The 19012-nt window shown below is 41.1% G+C and overlaps 1 protein-coding gene across 1 annotated transcript in view; it reads left to right on the forward strand.

Moving 5' to 3' along the window:
- The window catches only part of smpd3 (sphingomyelin phosphodiesterase 3), a 71220-nt gene extending 52736 nt beyond the window's left edge, over nucleotides 1–18484 (forward strand). Inside the window, exons 5-10 of the mRNA XM_076733139.1 lie at nucleotides 5091–5166; nucleotides 8422–8583; nucleotides 10258–10347; nucleotides 12360–12423; nucleotides 12913–13081; nucleotides 15480–18484. Of these exons, the coding sequence (XP_076589254.1) occupies nucleotides 5091–5166; nucleotides 8422–8583; nucleotides 10258–10347; nucleotides 12360–12423; nucleotides 12913–13081; nucleotides 15480–15581 (663 nt within the window). The 3' untranslated portion in view covers nucleotides 15582–18484. The remainder of the gene's footprint in view (nucleotides 1–5090; nucleotides 5167–8421; nucleotides 8584–10257; nucleotides 10348–12359; nucleotides 12424–12912; nucleotides 13082–15479) is intronic.
- The last annotated feature ends 528 nt before the right edge of the window (nucleotides 18485–19012 follow it).

Consider the following 19012-nt stretch of genomic DNA (forward strand, 5'->3'; position numbering starts at 1 on the left):
AGAGCAGAGGGGAAGGAATAAGGAGAGAAGGAGCAACAGAAAGGGAAAGAATGAGTCCAGAGTCGGAGAGATGAGGAAAAAGAAAAGATGAGATGATTAGATGAAACTTTAATGATCCCTGTGGTGAGATTTACTCGAAATGAGAAACGCGTTGTAAAAAGCAGTGATGGTCATTCATGTAATAGACACGAATGTGGGCTTTAATGTTACTTTTACAATTTTAAACACAGTAGTTAGAGTCAACTGAGTGGGAGAGTGGGAACACTCTTGCTTTTTGGGAAGTGTCAAACTATCCCTCACACTAATTAACACGCTAATATATTAGCGTGTTAATTAGTGTGTGAGCTTTAGAGGTGGTGGCTGCATTTTTAACTCAGAGCCAGGCCAGCTGCTGCCCCCTGCTTCCAATCTTTATGCTAAGCTAACAGACAGACCTGAGAGTGGTATCAATCTTTTCATCCAATTCTGCAAGACAGCAATAAATGTGCATTACTGAAGATGTGATAATTATCATGTATGGAAATGTGGAAAATAAGGTGGACACTGCAGTGTGTCAGCTGTTATCATAAAACCAACACAGTCTCACGGATTTTCACTGACTCTCATCTTATGCAACATTATTAGAAAAGTTGATGTATCATCTGAGCTTTCTTTTTCTGCCCTTCTTGCCATCCATACTCACAAAACACTCATTCCATTAAGAGTAATTGAATCAGTGCCTCAAATCTTCATAGATAAATGTATGGCTGTTGCACTGAGGTGTATTTACTGTACTTCAGTCTACAATGTGAGCTTTGTGTTTGATAATAAAGCCAAGCTAATTAGGCTAATGCTTTATTGTGGCTTTTAGGATTTTTCATTACGAGCTACACACAGATACCAAGCCAAAACATCCATTCCATTATTGGTAATCAGTTTCCATTTGTCTCAATGAAAATCCCCTCCTCAGAGGGGTGCTTTAACACTGTGGGTAATTCACCAGAGACAAAAATGCTGAGTTCTTTCTTCTTTACCGCAGACATAAATTGATCTTAAATTATGCACATTAATGTGACTGAATGGAAGCGTCCCACAACAAGGATGTTTGTAAGTCATTGCCAAATATGACAATGTAGGTAACAGGAAGTTACGATTTTTTACAAACTTGTCCTTATTTTTCTATGTTTGACCAGACCCATGGTTTAACTTACAAAATGAAATGAAAATAAAAATCTCACTAAAACTATGCCACTGACTATCAATGCAAAGAATCTCATGAATGTTGATGCATATAAACGAGCCTGTCGGTCAATGGTACGTTAACGTTAAGGAATTTTTCTGTCACAGATATGAAGGTGCTCAAGGGAGAGGTGGAGGTCAGAAAACAGATATTGTTTGGTGGCCACAGCACAAACAAACAGAAAGTGCTGCTGTGGTTAATGCAGTGAGAGCAACAGACAGGACAGTACCAGAGTTTTTATTAAAACAGCAATCAGATCTGAAGGTGGAGGCACAAAAACAGAATTGCATCCCACCCTCAGAGTGTGACAGCTACGGGTGGAGACAAGGGCACCCTAAATTTTACCCTTAGCAGTTGGTGGATATTAAAACAGAGCTAAAAGCACTGCGACTTACTTTCATCTCAAGGCAACGCGGCAAATGAATGCTAATGTCGCTCCGTGTCTGGTGGACATGTGAGGCAGCCATTCGCTGATTTGCTTTGCATAATAACTTTATAATGGGATGATATGTCATCGTTGTGTTTATAGCTTGTTATGTTGCCTCCAAGTAAACAAAAATCAATTAATGCAGCTTTAAAGTAATGACTTCAAATCATCCGCCACATCTCGCTACTTTATTCTTCACTTTTCAGCCATGTTTTCTGGAATCGTGCAGACATATAATTTTACAAAGAAGTTGGTGAATACAACAGGCGTTTATGATGCATTCACTTTGCATTCTCTTCGTTCTGTCCAAGTTGCTTGGATAAGGAGATTTATCTGGCTTTATCTGATAGTGAAAAATGTAAAAATACATACACTGCATTTCCCAGAGAGCACCTGTCAGTCAATCAGAGTGGCACTGTCGTGTCTTTCTCCTCAGACCTTATGTTGATGAAGTTTCAGGCACTCTGTTCTTTGTTCAGCATGCGTGCCTGTGACTGCTCATATTTACTACCCTGTTCCCCCTCTTCATCCATATATCCATCCATTATCTGCAATTACTATCATTATCTACCACCTGCTGTGTATCTCAGCTGGCAGCCATAGTACATATTGGACAGGCCACCTTTCTATCACAGGGCAAGCACACATAAATGGGCAACCATTCACCACCGTGAAAATTACAGTCGCCAGTTTACCTAACCTGCATGGCTTTGGAGACCCACGCAGACACAAGGAGGCCATGCAAACTCAACACAAAACGGCCAGCTGTTCTCCAGGGAAATACAGAAAATAAATTAATAAAACTGCTGAAAGTGAAAGTGCTACTGTCCTGTTTGTCAGAGGATTATACCTGCAAAGACCTGCCCAGACAGCAAGCTTTTAGAGCAGCAGATGCAAGGGCTTTCACTAACTGGATAAACAGCATGAGAAGTTACTATTGCCCACTAGCATATATATACATACACACACACACACACACACACACACACACACACACATACATATATACATACATATCTGTATATATGTGTGTACACTGACAGGGTGTATTCTCTCTTGTCTCTCTTGTTGTACATCTACTCCGCCCAGACACCCTCACACTTTAAGCTAACCACCACACAATCACCATCTCTCTTTTCTTTGAAACCCTTTATTCCTCCTCCTGATCAGGCAGCATCCACCCACCGGCACTTCAGCGATGCCAGCCTCAGCCTTGCTCCGTGTCTTGTGTCTGTGTTGCTTGAGGACTGCTCGACGCTGATGCTAAAGATGTCTCCTTAAATCTCGAATGAGATGATGAATGAGTTTATTTCAGCCTTGCTCTCACTCCGCGGCTCTGGGAGTTGAGAAATTGATGTCAGGGAAAAAGTACTGAAAAAAGTCTATCTATATATAAGTATATATAAAATGAAATCTCCAGCTCCGTGTTTAGATCACGCTGATTGAGACAGTGCAGCTCTTGGACAGAACATTTTTAACAAACACAGCTATAAAGAATGAACTCTCCAAACAAATGGCATTTTTTCATCAACTCAGTGCAGTGATATAAAAATAGCAGACATTGTTGCAGATTGTATTAGTTGTACCTACATTTTCCTGTTGTTTACAGTGATCAATAGCTGCCATTTTTGTCCTGCTGATGAAAAATGTTCCATGCCCTTAGGACCACGGCAGACCATTCATAATGAGCAGAAAATGTCAAGACTGCAAATGTCAAGGGGGAAAGTCCAACATTTTTTCTTCCTACACATAATTATCAACAACATTTTTATGTTGGAAAGTGCATTTTTGGGGCGACCATCTTTTGCTGCTGGTTTGTTATATTGGTATACCAGCAATTCAGAATATTTCTATTTGATGAAAGCCTTTAAATTTGTGGTACTAATCACCAAGTGTTTACCAGATATGTACTGTCTAAAATCCTGTGTTGTACAACAAGACTGAGAGTCTTAAACCAGAAATGCTAGCAGTTCTATGAGGCTAAATGCTAACCTCGCATGCTAACATGCTCACAATGTCAATGCTAACATGCTAATGCTAAGCAGGTCTAATGTGTGCAAAAAGAAAGACCAACCTGCATACTGTTTGATTGACAGGTGATCTCTGTGAGGCACAGAGAAGCACAGCAATGAGCCCTGCGCACTAAAAATGGAGGCATAATTATAAAGTTAGATATTTCTGTAGCCCACCTGACATTTGTTTCATAATAGATATTAATAATTCACACCAAAAAATGTTTGCTCTAAGTGCTGCCGTATGTCTGAAACTGAACACAAGAGGCAAACACTGTGTCTGGATGTTGGACGCTGATCAGTCGAGACAATGGGGCTCACAGTCGACAGCAGGTCTCCAGCAGCGCTCGCTGCATTCGCCTTTTTTCAGCAACATCAGACAACTGCAGCAAAACACATGCTAATGCTGCAGCTGCTTGCAGCCTGCAATCACCTATCAGAGCTCAATCAGTGTACAGGAAGACGAGCGCAAACAAATAGATTTTGAATAAACTAGATCGAAATTTTACTACTTATAAATAAGAAATTAGATTTCCTGAGGAAAATGCAGTGTGATTGCTGAAAGCTCTTGCAGCTGTGAAGCCTTTCACCATGAGCCAGCTGTCTGCCAAGTTTCACTTCTGTAGCCATTAGTTTGTGAAATCTTAGTGAATTTATGCCGCCCTCATTAAAAAATGAATACCTCTTTAATTTTAACAGATATCAACAAGCTGTTTACAAGCCATTCTTGACTTTCTACCAGTGGAACCAGCTTTCTGGCCTGTAGTATCTGGAAGTGGTAGTGATTGATTTGTTTGCTGATTTCTCACCACATGATGGCGCTATCATGGCGCTATCATGGCCACTCCTGAATATGTGAAGCACTGAAATTTGGGGAATCTGTTCAGAGAGTTTCAGCCTCGTAGCCTTTTTCGTTTTTAGATTCTCATAATTTTTTATCATTTGTCATCATGTTTTGCTTTTTCCCTGTAGAAAACCATTAAAAAAAAAAACAGTCAAAAAAATGTAAAGAAAATCAACCATCACAGATATCAGCAAAATTCAGCAGTTCTGAAACAGCAGCTACCCTGTTTCTCAATGCACAGATGGAAGAAAATAGAAAAATAAATCATGATCAAATCATAGCGTAATTAAAAACAAAAAGTGTATTTTCCTTTGATGAATGCAATGTGTTCATGTTTATTTTTCATCCATTTTCTCGCCCCACTGCTCTGATGTAGCACACCCTAACTGTTGTTATTAGATCACTGCTGTAATGACTCTGTTTCCCCACAGGGATCAATAAAGTTGCACCTTGCCTTGTATGATCTAATTGCCGCTGTTGTTACCTGCCACGCTTTACATAAGCAAACACACTGATGTGGCTTTTGATGTTGCTCGTCTGAACACGCTGTAGTGACATCATGTCATGTTTGTCTCTGGTCCACTGCAGGTTCACGTGGGCACCTCCCATCAGGAGCAAAGGGTTGTGGGATATCTCACGTGTACGCACCTCCACGCAATAGAAGGTACAGTTACATGTTCTGTCCAAACTCTCTGCGTGTCGCTCTCCTTCTGTCTCTCCAACACATGTATGCACACAACTACATGCACATGCACATGTATGTATCTTTGTGATGGTCTGTCTCTGGAACAGCCAGACAGCTACAACCATCCAGCTACACGCACAGCCCTGTATGTGTGTATGTGTGTGTGTTTGTATGTCCAGATAAATGGGCGCATCACAACCCCTGCGTGCCTCCTCCCGCTGTTCCCATGGAGACTGGCTCAAGCTGTTTAAGGCGTCACAGCCCTATTTAAAACCTCCGGTCGATGCCTCCCTCATTTTTTACCAGCGACACGTCTCCCCCTTCGCCTACTATTCTGGGCTCCTCCTACGCTTCTCACAGGCCTAAATATAGCAAAGCCAGGACTGTTTCTAAAGATACATCAAACACAAAGCCTTTGGGGGGGAGGGGAGAGGGAGGAGGGGTATGATAGAGAGAGAGAGAACGTGGAGGAAGAAAGGGGAGGAGCACAGGGATGAAGAGGGAGAGTTTTATATGTGTAATATTTATGTTATATGTGTAGAGTTTTTTGGAATCGGGGTTGTCCAATATTATATTTGTTCATTAAATTATTTTCAGCACATCTTTAAAGTCACAATGTTTCACACATTTCCAGGTCCTCGTAACAACTGTTACAACAACAATTGTTAATTCACCCCTTTAGCTGAAATACAACACTGAATGCACTGAAGTGCTGCAATAGTTCATTTTTGACTTTACACCTCATCTGTTCTATTTTACGATCTGCTCAGTCGAAGTCCTCAATTTGATTGTGTTCTCGTGTTCTTTATGAATACTTTTGTTTACTTTAGAAGTAATATAACATTGTATTTCTGTTTCTTTTTAATGTATTCCCCCACATTTCCACACAGTAAATAATGGATGGAAGTATAAATGAAGACTGTTAGTAATATGAAGAAAGATTTATTGTCTCATTAAGGATAATAACGCAATAAAGGCCAAAGGCTTGTTTCCATTGTGGTCCATAAAGATGGAAAGGGAAAGGTGACCTTTTGTGAGTTGCACATCATGCGTTGAGGTGAAATGTCTCAGTTCCTGTGAACTCGACCAAATTCCCCACTGATATTTATGACTTTGTTAGCGATTCAAAGATGACTTCCTGATTTTAGGTTTGGAAATTCCAAAAACAATGAATTGACAAAGACTGCCATGAAGCAACATTTGACAAGAAGCATCTTTCAAAGTCGGACAAACAAAGGCAGTAGTGTTCATCTGTATGTGGAGGAGCCTTTAGAACAAGACTCTTCTTCTGTAGTTGTTGTCAATAGTAGGGGGAGGGACTGAAAAATTAATCACACTTCTTGCTTTTGCACTGTACTAGAACAGGAATTTGTTGAGTTAAAATAGTGCAGAAATTATTATATAATTCAGTTCTAAATAAATATCATCCAATTTCTTCTGTTAAGTTTGCCTCACACAAAAGTTTTCACACACTGAATGCCAAGCTGAAACAAGCAAGCATGCACACACACACACACACACACGCACACATACACAGGCAAATGTACAGCAAACACGCCCCCACCACCCCCGGCTTCATCTCTCTCTAAGTGATCCAGTAACACACAAAAAAAACATTACATTTCACATGTACTTGAGCTGGATTTGAGAGTAATCAAAGCCAAAGCCACCTACTCACCCACCAATATCTTGACACCTCTTTGTTTCTCACACTCTCCACTATTCAGCTGTTATTTCTCTCTAACACGCTCTCACCTACCGCCTCCCTCTATTCACCTCCCCTCTTCCCTCTCCAACTCCAATTTTTCAGTTTTACTGTCAGGAGTGGAGAGAAGAAAACACTGCCAAAGCAAATAGTACCAAAAGGGATCTAATATTCAGTCGCTAATATTAGTACAGTAATAAATAGATGTACAAACTATGTGCAGCTACATACTAAATACATTTCAGTTTTCAGTTTTTACTAAGTCATCAGAAAGTTAATACTGATTCCTGTAACACAGAAAACCTCAATGTCTTTAACTGACATTGATTGATTTATTTTTTAAATTTCTTTTTTTTTTTTTGGCCACTTTGTGACAACAAGCTATAAACTCAACATGTTATCACCTCACACTGTTCATGTTATGTTAGCAAACAGTTGCCTTTCGAGCTGTGGCATAAAACAAAAAGTTACACATCGAGCACACACAAAACAACATTAGCATTAGCATTGTCTGCTATTCACTCTGCTTTCAGCTCTTCTTTGGTCTCCACCACTTTCTGTCATACAGAAATACACTATTTGGCTTATTTAGCTGAAAAACGCTGCCCCGTGTTGACCAGCTAGCTGCTAACTTTGTCTGGTGCTTGGCAGGTCGTGTCAGCACTTCACTGAAAACATCTGTCTGCTGCTCAGATTGAACCATTGAACCAAAACAGTTAGGTTTCGGGGGCCATAAACCAAAACACAGAGGAGAAAGATGCGATAATGCAGCAGAGTCTGTGACAATTCTCTGTGGGTTTGTCACTACATGCAGCACTTGAGCCATTGTCCATATAAAAACATCGAGTAGTGCAGCTTTAATCAGTAATATCAGTAATGTGACGTCAGTGGAATAACATGCAAAGCAGTGAAGCTTATGACAATGACTCACCATCATCAGTTGTATTATGTCATATCCTCTCCAGCACATCGTGTTGTTTCGTAGAGTTTTGCCTAATCTTAATCAGGGCTCATAGGATAAGCTCTCAGAGACAGCTTTTTGGAGTTTTGGTCTATATGGTGCGTAAAAATGATTTGACGAGGCTTACATTGTGTGAGATGTTAACCTACAGTATGTTTACGGATCAGAGCAGACTGAACTGTATCACTGGACTGTTGTGCTCTGTTGTGTCGCATTGCTTCGAATTTGCTTTCTATTTTGTATTGTTTCATACCATCATCTCCTGAGGTGTCATGATAAATAGCATGCTAATTTCACAGTATCTTAATCATAGCGCTGATACTGACTTGTGCTGTGAGGTCTTTGCTCAGACCTGCTCTCCATCTTTGACTGCTGTCTCGTACTCCCTCAGATCAGTTCAGGTCAGACCCATTCAGACATGCTTGGGGGACTTTATGGCAGACATTTTGTATTAATTTGATTTGATTCCTCTCTCCCTTTTCCCCTGCTTCCTCCCTTTCGCTACACACACACACACACACACACACACACACACACACACACACACACATTCTGCACTGTCTACCAGCTGATGCGTCCATACGATGTGAGCAGCTGGACCTGTTGCTCCAGTGGGGAGCTGAGTTTCGCCAATCCTCATCCCAGCCACCTGCAGGAGAGAAGGTGCTGGAAGACCTGGTGGCCTTTGATGTCATCCTGGGAGACCTCAACTTTGATAACTGCTCTTCAGGTATGCAGGTGTCAGGACTAAATCACTATATTCTGAATAATGCATTTTATTTTATCACACAACAGCACAATGGAGGTTTCATCTCTCAATAACAACGTATAAGCACTGAATACTTGTCCGTAATGTGTAATTTACAGAAGTATATGTAAGACCTTTTACAGCTCTAACACAGGAAAGTTGCATGGTGCCAGGGTTTTGACAGTAGAAACTAATAAAATATTCATATATTTACCATTAATGTAAAAGCTTGATGGTGAACTACTGTACAATGTAGAAATGCGCAACTCATCAGCAACACATAACAGTAAGATTGTTGCTTTCCCCACAAATAAGTGCAATTCATTTCTGTTTGCTACAACATTTACTAAATAATAAGCCATTACCTTTCTGCCTTCCTCCTCTAAACATGATGATTGATGTTAATGTACTGAAAATCTACGTGACAAACCTTTATCCAGCTTCACCACTGATTCTGTCAGATCATCAAGCAACTCCTCTCCAGTGCAGAATGCTTCGTTTACCAAATATATCTGACTATCTTAAAGAGTTGTGTCACATGTTTTTATGGTCTGCACCTCGCTGTGTGAGTATGGAAGATTTAAAATGCTGAAATACAAACAAATCAAACAAAGAGCTGATGTAAAACACGATAGTATTGTATATATTTTCTTTGTAAGTATGCACGTTGCTGTGCCATAATTAATTGTAAAATGCATATTAAAAAGATAATTATTTAGCTTTTTGTCTTCAATAATTGCTTAAATTGAATTTCATTATGGCATGAATTTTCCATGCAACATTAAAATCAAATCACAAAGCAGAAAACAAAGGGATGAGGTGTGATCGGGGATCACACTAAAAGCAAAGTCATTAGTGTTGATGAGGAGGTATAAGGAGCTTTATTTTTTTAAGATGGAGAGGCTCCGTCTGTGCCAAAATAAAGTTAATTAGATGTAAAGCACGGAGGTAAGGCAGTGGGCGGGACTTATCATCACTGACGTGATGATGACAGCCATGAACAGTTTCCTGTGAACCAGCCAGCTGGAGGGAAACTAGTACTGACGGGACATTCTGATTTAACAATGATCAGTTTGTTGTGGCTCATTTCTACTTTAAAATTTTAATTTTTCCAAACAGGTTTTTTCCCCAGCCAGTTTTACCAGGGACCACGTTTCTTCACAATGCTTCTGTTCATCATAGTGTCATAAATTATACTGTTCAGATACTTAAAGTTAATCCATGCCCTCCAGCCAATTGCAATCAAAAAAAAAAAAGGCCACCTTACTTGAATCATGTAGAAAAGTTTTTACGTTTTATGTGTGTTCTTTAACTTTCTTCTCTTTCCCACATTCAGATAAATCATCATAGTTTTTCATGATTCTTTTCTTTACCATCTTACAGAAGTAAAATGAGTATCTACATGAATAAGAAAAAAAGTCTTTTTATTGGCTTCCTGTCAAGAGAACTTGGTAAGAATAATGTTGGAGGTGGCAGAATAGTACATTAGCTTTTCTTCAGTTTCCTAATCATTCATGCTTACTTACTTATTAGTCCCTGTTCCCAGGCAGTAAATCATGAAAAGAAGAATCAGGAATACTCTTTTTTGTTGTATAGCCTCAAACTGTGCCTGTGTGTGTTACATTGTACTGTATGTGTGCTCTTGTGTTTTTCCAGAGGACAAGCTGGAGCAGCAGCATGCACTTTTTACTCAATACAAGGACCCATGTCGCCTGGGGCCAGGGGAGGACAAACCATGGGCTCTGGGTAACAACACACACACACACACACACACACACACACACACACACACACAAGTGATGTTACACTGTATTATGAAATGCAGGTGTTGCTATACTCTCACAACCTCAGTGGAAATCAGATGATCCATATAGTGCATGTGGAGCAGAGCAGGCTATAATCTGGCTCTGTCTGGCTAAATCAGGATGCACCCACTGTGTGAATTAAAATAAACCCAGTACAGCGTGCTGATACATGGGCATTAGTGACGTAGAGACTGGAGGGTTTTGGTCTGGATGTGAAGCGTTATTTAGGCCAGCGGTATTTCGGGGACAGTGTGGGCAGGACAGAGTGAAAGGGCTCGTTTAGAGAAGGGCTTATTTATTTGGACAGGGACATTTTGCGCGGCTAACCAGGGGAAAAGATGTGCGCCTCGCGTTTGGTCGCTATTCGACAGGAGGGGAAGAGGGAGGCAAGACAAGGAGAACGGATCAATGAATCAATGAAAGAAAGGGAGAAAAGATTATCCCATTTCATAAAGCTTATCCAAAGGAGATTAGGCTCAAATGAATACAATAGCAAGCCAAAAAAGGCAGGCGGAGAGCCAGGCGGAACGCTATTGTCAGATGCTGTACTGATGGGGTGTCGATAGATTTCAGGAAACGGGTTGAATTCTCCAGGAGTCTTCCAGTGTGGACCACCCTGCCTGCCAAGCACACAGACATCCTGCTGGGCTTGTGCTGCATTCCCGTCACGTGGGAATTATGGGTAGCCTGGGACCTCTGTAGTTAAAAAGCAGTGACATGGAAGTAAAATCATATGACTAAAGCTGTGAAAATTAAAGGGTTGAGTAAAACTCTCTTGCCGTTGATCATCGTCACCACTCATGACTGACACGGGTGATGTCTTTGAGTTCACGTTTGATGACAGATTAAACATGTCAACCACAAACCAGACACCCAACAAGTGCAGTAACTGTGGCGTGCTGTGTATTTTAGGAGATGTGGACGAAATTGGTTTATTTATTTCATGTTTATTTTCTTCCCCGCACATACAGTATACTACAGCTTGTTGGTGATAGGGACAGTCTGAAGTCATGTTAACCACCTGAAAGAGGGAATCTCATGTGTATCTCTGCTATTCCCAAAGGAAAAGAAAGCAGCACAGCAGACAGGCAGCAGCCAGTCTGTGTAGCTGCCTGCCTAACACCTCACCATCTTTGTTTCAGTGATCTAAAACCTGTTCTTAGACTTGTGAAAAGTGCTGGCTGCGCATCAGATGCCTACTTTTCATAAGAGCTCCCAACACTTGTGAATTGACTGCAGTAACTTCAGAGTGCTACTCTCCTCATATGGAGCATTTTGAACACATTATCCAGCCCACGGCCTCGCATCCTCATTGTCAAAGGGATCTCTGAGTGCCTGTCTCTGGCTGTTATATTTCTCTGGTTTGATGGCGGTGGATTGTGGTCTGAGGGGCCATAAAGGCGGAGATGTATGCTCTCAGAACAAGGTGTGTTGACGCCTCCTTTGCCACACTGGAAGGAGCCAAGTTGTACTTTTAGAAGAGCTGTACTTGAAGGGAGAAGCTGGTTGTCACAGTGAGGGGGAGAGCTGCAAAGCATACATTAGATCAATAGACAGGAAACAGAAAATAATGGGGGCCATATTTGCAGCTATGTTGCTGTGAATGAAAAACATACAGTGGAGATGAAGGATCAGTCCTGACAATTGCTCAAAACATGACCCAGATTTCAATCACACGCCTCCCATCTCGTCTGTGAAAGCACAGCGCAGAGGTTTGGTGTTGTTCAGTGGTGAAAACAGGCCCCGCTTTCACACTGTCAATAGCACATCTGTCTTTGGGGGTCCTTCGCTGGACACTGAAGTTGTCACTGGAGGGTAGAGGTTATATAACTGGTACTTCATCACAAGGTGTTAGCAGAATGAGAGAAAGCATAACGCCGACTCGTCTCTTGTTTTCTCTACGCTGTTACTGTCAATGGAGGGTGATTATGCATTTTAATGTGTCATCAACAGGTACTTTTCTGGATGCCAGTGGCCTTTATGACGACGAGGTCAGTTCACCTGAAAGTTTACAAAAGTAAGTGCCTCACATACACACACATACACACACACGCACACACACACACACACACAGAAAGAGAGAGAAAGAGAGAGAGAGTTTTGTTTCCATAATTTTTGGGGACATTACATAGACTTACATACATTTCCTGGAGACTTACCCTAACCATAACCATAACCAATACTTGCCTAACCCTAACCTAAACCTAACCTCACCCTAACCTTAATCCAAGTCTTCAGCCTAAAATTGAATGATTTACATTATGTGAACTTGCGTTTTGTCCCCACACAGAAGGCAAGTCCCCACGATGTGACTGTGTAAACAGATTTATGTCCCCACAAGTGACTTTGCATTGACTTCCCTTCATTCCAGAGAGACTTCCTCAAACCTTTACCACAACCACTACATGCTTAAGACCAACCCTCATCTTTATCAGAGGTCTTAACATGAAATTTAGAGGTTTACCCAGTCTGCTGATCCTTTCCCATCGCTGTGTGTCTCTGTCAGAGTGATGGAGAACGAGGAGGGGAGGAAGGAGTACCTGGTTTTTCCTCCCAGTAAGAACCAGTGTCCTGCCAGCAGTCAGAAAGGGAGAAAGATCCCACTGAAGGGCAACGGACGCCGGATTGACTACATCCTCTACAGTGACGAGGGCCTGCAGCAGGACTGGAAACTGGTATGCTTTAGTAGAGGATTGATGAAGAAAGATGTAACTTTACACCTTTACCTTCATTGAGTACGCTTGGACTTAATGAATATGCAAATAGTCCCCGCCTCTATCTGCACCCACCCCTCTGCCACACGCCTCCGGCTCTCACATGCCTGCTCACCTCATTGAAACTCTATGATGAATTAAACTGACACATTGGACACAAGTTGAAGTAAGATTCTGTAGATCTGAATAAACTTTAGACAAACAACATGCCTGCCTGATAAGTAGCTTTAAGAAGTCCCCATGGAACAACAATACTGTGTATCAGTCTCACTTTCACTGCTGTTCTCACATTAATCATCAGATTTATCTCATGATCCCTTGTGGGGCCGAACCCTTGACTGGGAGCCTCTATTCCAAACCAATAACAGGTTTACATCCATTTGTTATTTTTGTCCGTGTATGCAAAGAAACCTGATGTTGAATGGAAAATGCTTCAGAGAGCCTACGCCAATTAAGCTTTTCCAACAAGTTGTGCAGTCTTATACTCCATCAAACATCAATACTGTAAGTCTGCTCATTGGGTGAAATTATTGTTTCCATTCACATAAACGTCGACATGAATTGTGTGCTATTTTCCTGTCAGCGGGGAAGTGATTTGCTTTATTCTGCCCTGATTCATTTCCTAGCAACAAGACACTTGTCAGCGCTTGTTTTGCAGAGCCATGTGAAACATAAGTGGAAGCCCATGAAATGATCTCATACCACAGGAGAATCTTTGAGATTTTTAATATTTTAGACATAAAAAGCCATAAAGGCAAACAATCAACCACAACAAATGAAGGAGGGAGTGAAAGCGATGAGGGCAGTGCTGCCGTGGCTGTCTGTCTGTCTGTGTGAGGGATTGGAGAGGATTGGAAAAGTCACATCATTTACACAGACCATCTCTGCCTCTCTCTGTCTGCCTGAAACCACAGCCACTTGATGCCACCTTGTGCCAGGATACAGTTACTGTAATATGACACGGACTGCCAAGTGAAACTAACTATATTGCTGTTCTGATTCCTCTTTCACGAACACGTGCTATTTCGTCATGTATCGTCACTGTTTAGTCAGCCACCTTTTATTCACATTTGGAGAACACATGAGAGCGCTCGGCATTGTAGTTCTGCTTTGGTGGTTTTGTGTAAACAAACTCCACTGGTGCATATATATGTAAAAATGATCAAATATTAATGATAAGTAAACATAGATTAAAATGCATAAATACTATGCAATATTTTACAAATGATTTCATTATTATTTACAGTTTTAGTGCCAGTGATGAAAGAAGTTTTTTCACTGTGGGGCCAAACGGTGATCATAGTAATGGTGGTAATTTGTGAAGTTACAGCCGTGGCAGTGGTAGTAGTAAAGCACCATATATGGCCAAAAATATGTTGATACACCTGTTCCCATACTTTTTGGTCTGGCTTTGTTTTTCATGGTTTGGACAAGTCCCCTCAGTTCCAGTGAAGGGAACTTTTAATGCTACAGTGCATGTCAGACAGTTTGGGGAAGGCCCTGTCCTGTTTCAGCATGACAGTGCCTTCTGTGAGAAAAGCCTGTCACAAACTCACAGCTTCACACCTCACAGCCCTGTCCTCAGCCCCACCCAGTGCCTTTGAGACAAAGTGAAACACCAACTGCAAGCCAGCCCTTATCGTTCAACATTGCATGTCCATTTTTGGCATATTATGCAGTAGCAAAATTATTTGGCAACATATGAATTTAATCCCCGTCCATTCAAGCATTTAAAAACAGTGAATAAAGCTAAATAAATGGTTTATGACACATAATAATGTAGTTGTCAACGATCATAACAGACACTGGACATTTTTATTTGTTATTATAAAGTTTCCTATGAAAACACATTCCATATTGTTACAATTTCCAATAATGTCATTCATTATCTGTTAATACACCAGCTACCACATCACACTACATGAACTTATATCTGCCCACTGCTAAATTATAGTGCATTATAAACCATTTATAAAATCTCTGTGAATGCTAAATATGGGCACTTAATGCAAAGATGTTGCTTGCAGAGAATCATTTAATGTCTATCATCTAACGACGCAGTTCTCCTCAATTCTGCAAAACCTTTTGTGCTTGTGTTTCTAGCTCAGAGCTAACAGGAGAGTGAATATTGGACTTAAGTGGTCAGACACAGTACACAACTCCAAATAAATGCTTATGTTGCTGGATGAGTGAATAGGTGACTATCTGACAACTCAATATGATGCTATAGGAGATGTTTTCAGCAAGTTCCATCTAAGTGGCCAAAAAAAAAAATCAATTCATGCAGCTTTTAAGTCCTACAGAATGACATGTTAGCTCGTGCTGATTTGATGACCCCGCTCTTCTTCTCCTGCTGCAGGAAATGGAGGAGTTCAGTTTTGTCACGCAGCTCGCCGGCCTCACTGACCACCTGTCTGTGGCCATGCGATTGGCTGTTTCCACCGGTGAAGAGGAGCCTTAGATCGACCACCTGAGCTTTTCTACAATGCTGCCATGGAGGAAGGACAGAGGAGCAGGAAGAGGAGAAGAGATTAAGAATTCTCAGATATGCTGGAGACAAAATGCATTTCCGCGAGACGACTGAGGGGACGGCGAAATGGACGGATGAATCACCAGAGGAGCGCTCAGTGGATGAATGGATATAAAGAAGGTAGAGGAGAGTGAGTTGTAAGAAAGAGAAAGACTCTGGGGGAGAAAGATAAGCAGGGGAATTCAGCTTAGAGATCCAGAAAGATATTCATCCTCCTGGGTAAACCACCCACGCACACACAAACACACACTAAGTACAGCACCTGACACACAAACACAGTTGATTGACATTTTGACTGTTGAACATCGGCTGGCCTCTCCACTCTTCTCCTCCAACACTCCCTGTTGAAGGGTTTTATTTACAGTGAATTGTTTCATGTAGCCATTTTACACACACACACTCCTTTTATCGGATCTGTTTTAGCTGTAGTGTGAGTATGTTTTTTTTTTTAATGATTCTACCTTCAGGGACAGATGGATCCTCGTTCTTTAGTGACTGTGTAGAAAAGGAAAACACATCGTTTAAGTGATGAAGCGTACCGCTACTGACTGGCCTTTACGCTGACCGTTTGTGTCCCTGTGTTGTGCTCCTTCCTGACAGGCTATTGGTCAGTTCAGTCATTCACCTTACTGCTCCCACGTCAGTCCCAGGAACCTCAACAAGTGTCTTTTTTTCTAAAGAAAACTCAACTAGTCTTTGTAAAAGGAGAAAAATATGATAAAATTTCTATTGTCGCCACACCACTTTTTATAGGGAGTTTAAATGCCTGTTTAATACTATATGGTATGTTTCTAATAAGAGGTATTGTATAATGGGGCATGAAATCGGAGAAAAAAAAGTTGTTTGATGCAATGCGATGCTTCTAGCATGTTTTTCAGCCATGACCGGTGAAGGTTAGGTGGGACTTTTTAGTGTAATAGTGGAAACCGAGGTTTTGCTGATGCATGAAGGGAAACGGTATCAGTTTACAACATTAATATAGCAGCTTGACTTGTTTGCTTGAGTCTGGACTTGACAAGTCAAGCATTTTGCCCTAAAAACACACACTTATTGTATGCTAGTGTGGCATTTGTGCATGTGAGACTCCACCCTGCTGATGAGATGTAACACACACAAAGGTATCCACAGAAACATACTGAGGATTTCCATAAAGCAGACACACAGCTATACACATCATGTACAGAGGGATTTTAGTGGCCATACTGGAGGTTCTCTCATGACGACATGTGACTTGGCTACGTTTGAGAGAGTAGATGTAATGTTCACTAACAAACCACTGTGGCTATCTGGTTAGCAAGCCGCGTGTCTTGTAAGCATGTCTGATTTATGCACTCGCTACGGTCCAGCTGTCCAATGGCTCACCATGATAACAGCCATATTGTGACACAACTGCAAAACCTCATAATATAGAAACATGAAGACCTACAGACTGCGGCAAGTATACAGAAACACGTTTTATAGAGTTGTAAAAGGTCCCAAAGATTAAGTTTACTCACTAAATACAGACAAATGAATTCAGACAAATGGCATACTAAGAACACAAATACATGAAGTTGAGGCGTGTTCAGACTGAAAGTTATCCAAACGTTAAAACTGCAATGACACAAGTGGATGTCATTTCACTCTGGACAATGCGAAATGAGGCAAGAAGCATCTCCTTCAACTTGGGTGAAAATTTACATTTATCCCAAGGCTTCATGACTGCAAGTCATGAACAAACAGAGAGGGGGATCTGTTAAAACATAACGGAAAGGAAACGTTAGCTACCTGCAACTACCATCTGTCCAGACTGTTAATTGGCTGTTCAAGGCAAATGAACACAAAATGCGCAGTCCAGCAGCCCAATCTACACAAATAGTGCAAAGTAAAAATGTGCTTCACATTCAGTCTAAACACACCTTCAGACTCCTGCACCCCTCAGCTGTCTGTATATCACAGTGTTCACACAGCTTCTGCTGCTGGTTGGGCAGAATTATACCGCAGAAGCACACCAATGCATGCACTATGCCAATGCACCAATGCAACATGACAACTTTTGGGATGTTTTCACTCATAGTAATGCTATTATAGCATAGCATTCACCTTCAACTCCCAGTCTGTAACAGACCCACACAGACCATGCTGTCAAACAGGAGCTGGAACTTTGTAAAGAGCAGTGTTTAGTCAGTGTAACTGTTAACGAGACTTGTTGATACTAAAACTCTCCTTGTGCCCTCTGTAGATCTGTTGGCCGTGGCGCTCCCTGTGAACATAGTGCTATGTTGAGTGATAGGCCACTACGAGTACCTCAAGCTTTAGAAGATACCATGAAAACAGGTGTAACGATAAATCATCAGTAATCATGAGTGATCCTGTTTAAAACCCATCAAACTGACTCAGTATTGTCATTTATACAGCAACATTTAATGTTTGCTAACATTAGCCACCTTAAGCTGGTGGTCACACCAGACCAAGTGAACTGAATTTAGCCAGGGTGTGTTTTATTTCCTCTGAATTAAGCTTTGAATTTGTAAGAGGAAGATTGTGTTACTTCTTCTTTGAAAATGTACACATTTTTTTTTTTCTTTAAAAGATGAGTTGGTTTTAGAAATGGTGGCCTTCCTACCACTCAACACTATATATGCTAAAGTGTTAGCAGGAAACTCCAAATCAATGATCTACAGTCCTGGGAACACATGGAACACGCTGGTGTCTATGTTGTCATCAGTCAACATGGGACAACTACCAAAACCATGCTTTATATTTCTTTTACAAATGTGTGTAAAAAAAAAAAAAAAAAAAAAAAAAAACCTAATGTAGACGCCTGTTTTTCTGAATAAAACATGTATTACTGTAACAGTTTAGGATCAGATACTGTTTGATTTCCATGGTCTGCATGGTGAACAATGTTTACAACAGTTTTTTGACCTGCCCGCCTGTTTCTCAGTCAGAGAGAGGAGCTTTTTTTTTTTTAAGTGTCAGCACAGATGTGTGTGCGTGTGAGTGTGTGTGTGTGCGTGCTTGTGTCTATGTGTGTGTGTTTGTATAATACAAACGTGCTAATTGGTATTTTTCTGAACACTCCATGCTTAATGGTATCACAGGACGGGCAGTACAGTATATGTTTACAGACGTGGTTTCAGGAGTACACATTCTACTGCTGTGTGTGTGTGTGTGTGTGTGTGTGTGTGTGTGAGAGAGAGAGAGAGAGAGAGAGAGAGAGTGAATGCAGGAGGCAGATTGGTTGTTCTGTCATGTATGTTGAGCTGACATTTTTACATGCAGTGTGAGTCCACAGGTCACCTGGCTGCTCTGACACTATGTCTCTTTATGACTCACGCTATTATGACTAATATATTCTTCATGTTGTGTATCAAGGTCAT

This window comes from Chaetodon auriga, chromosome 6 (assembly GCF_051107435.1).
Source record: "Chaetodon auriga isolate fChaAug3 chromosome 6, fChaAug3.hap1, whole genome shotgun sequence".
Classification (NCBI taxonomy): Eukaryota; Metazoa; Chordata; class Actinopteri; order Chaetodontiformes; family Chaetodontidae; genus Chaetodon; species Chaetodon auriga.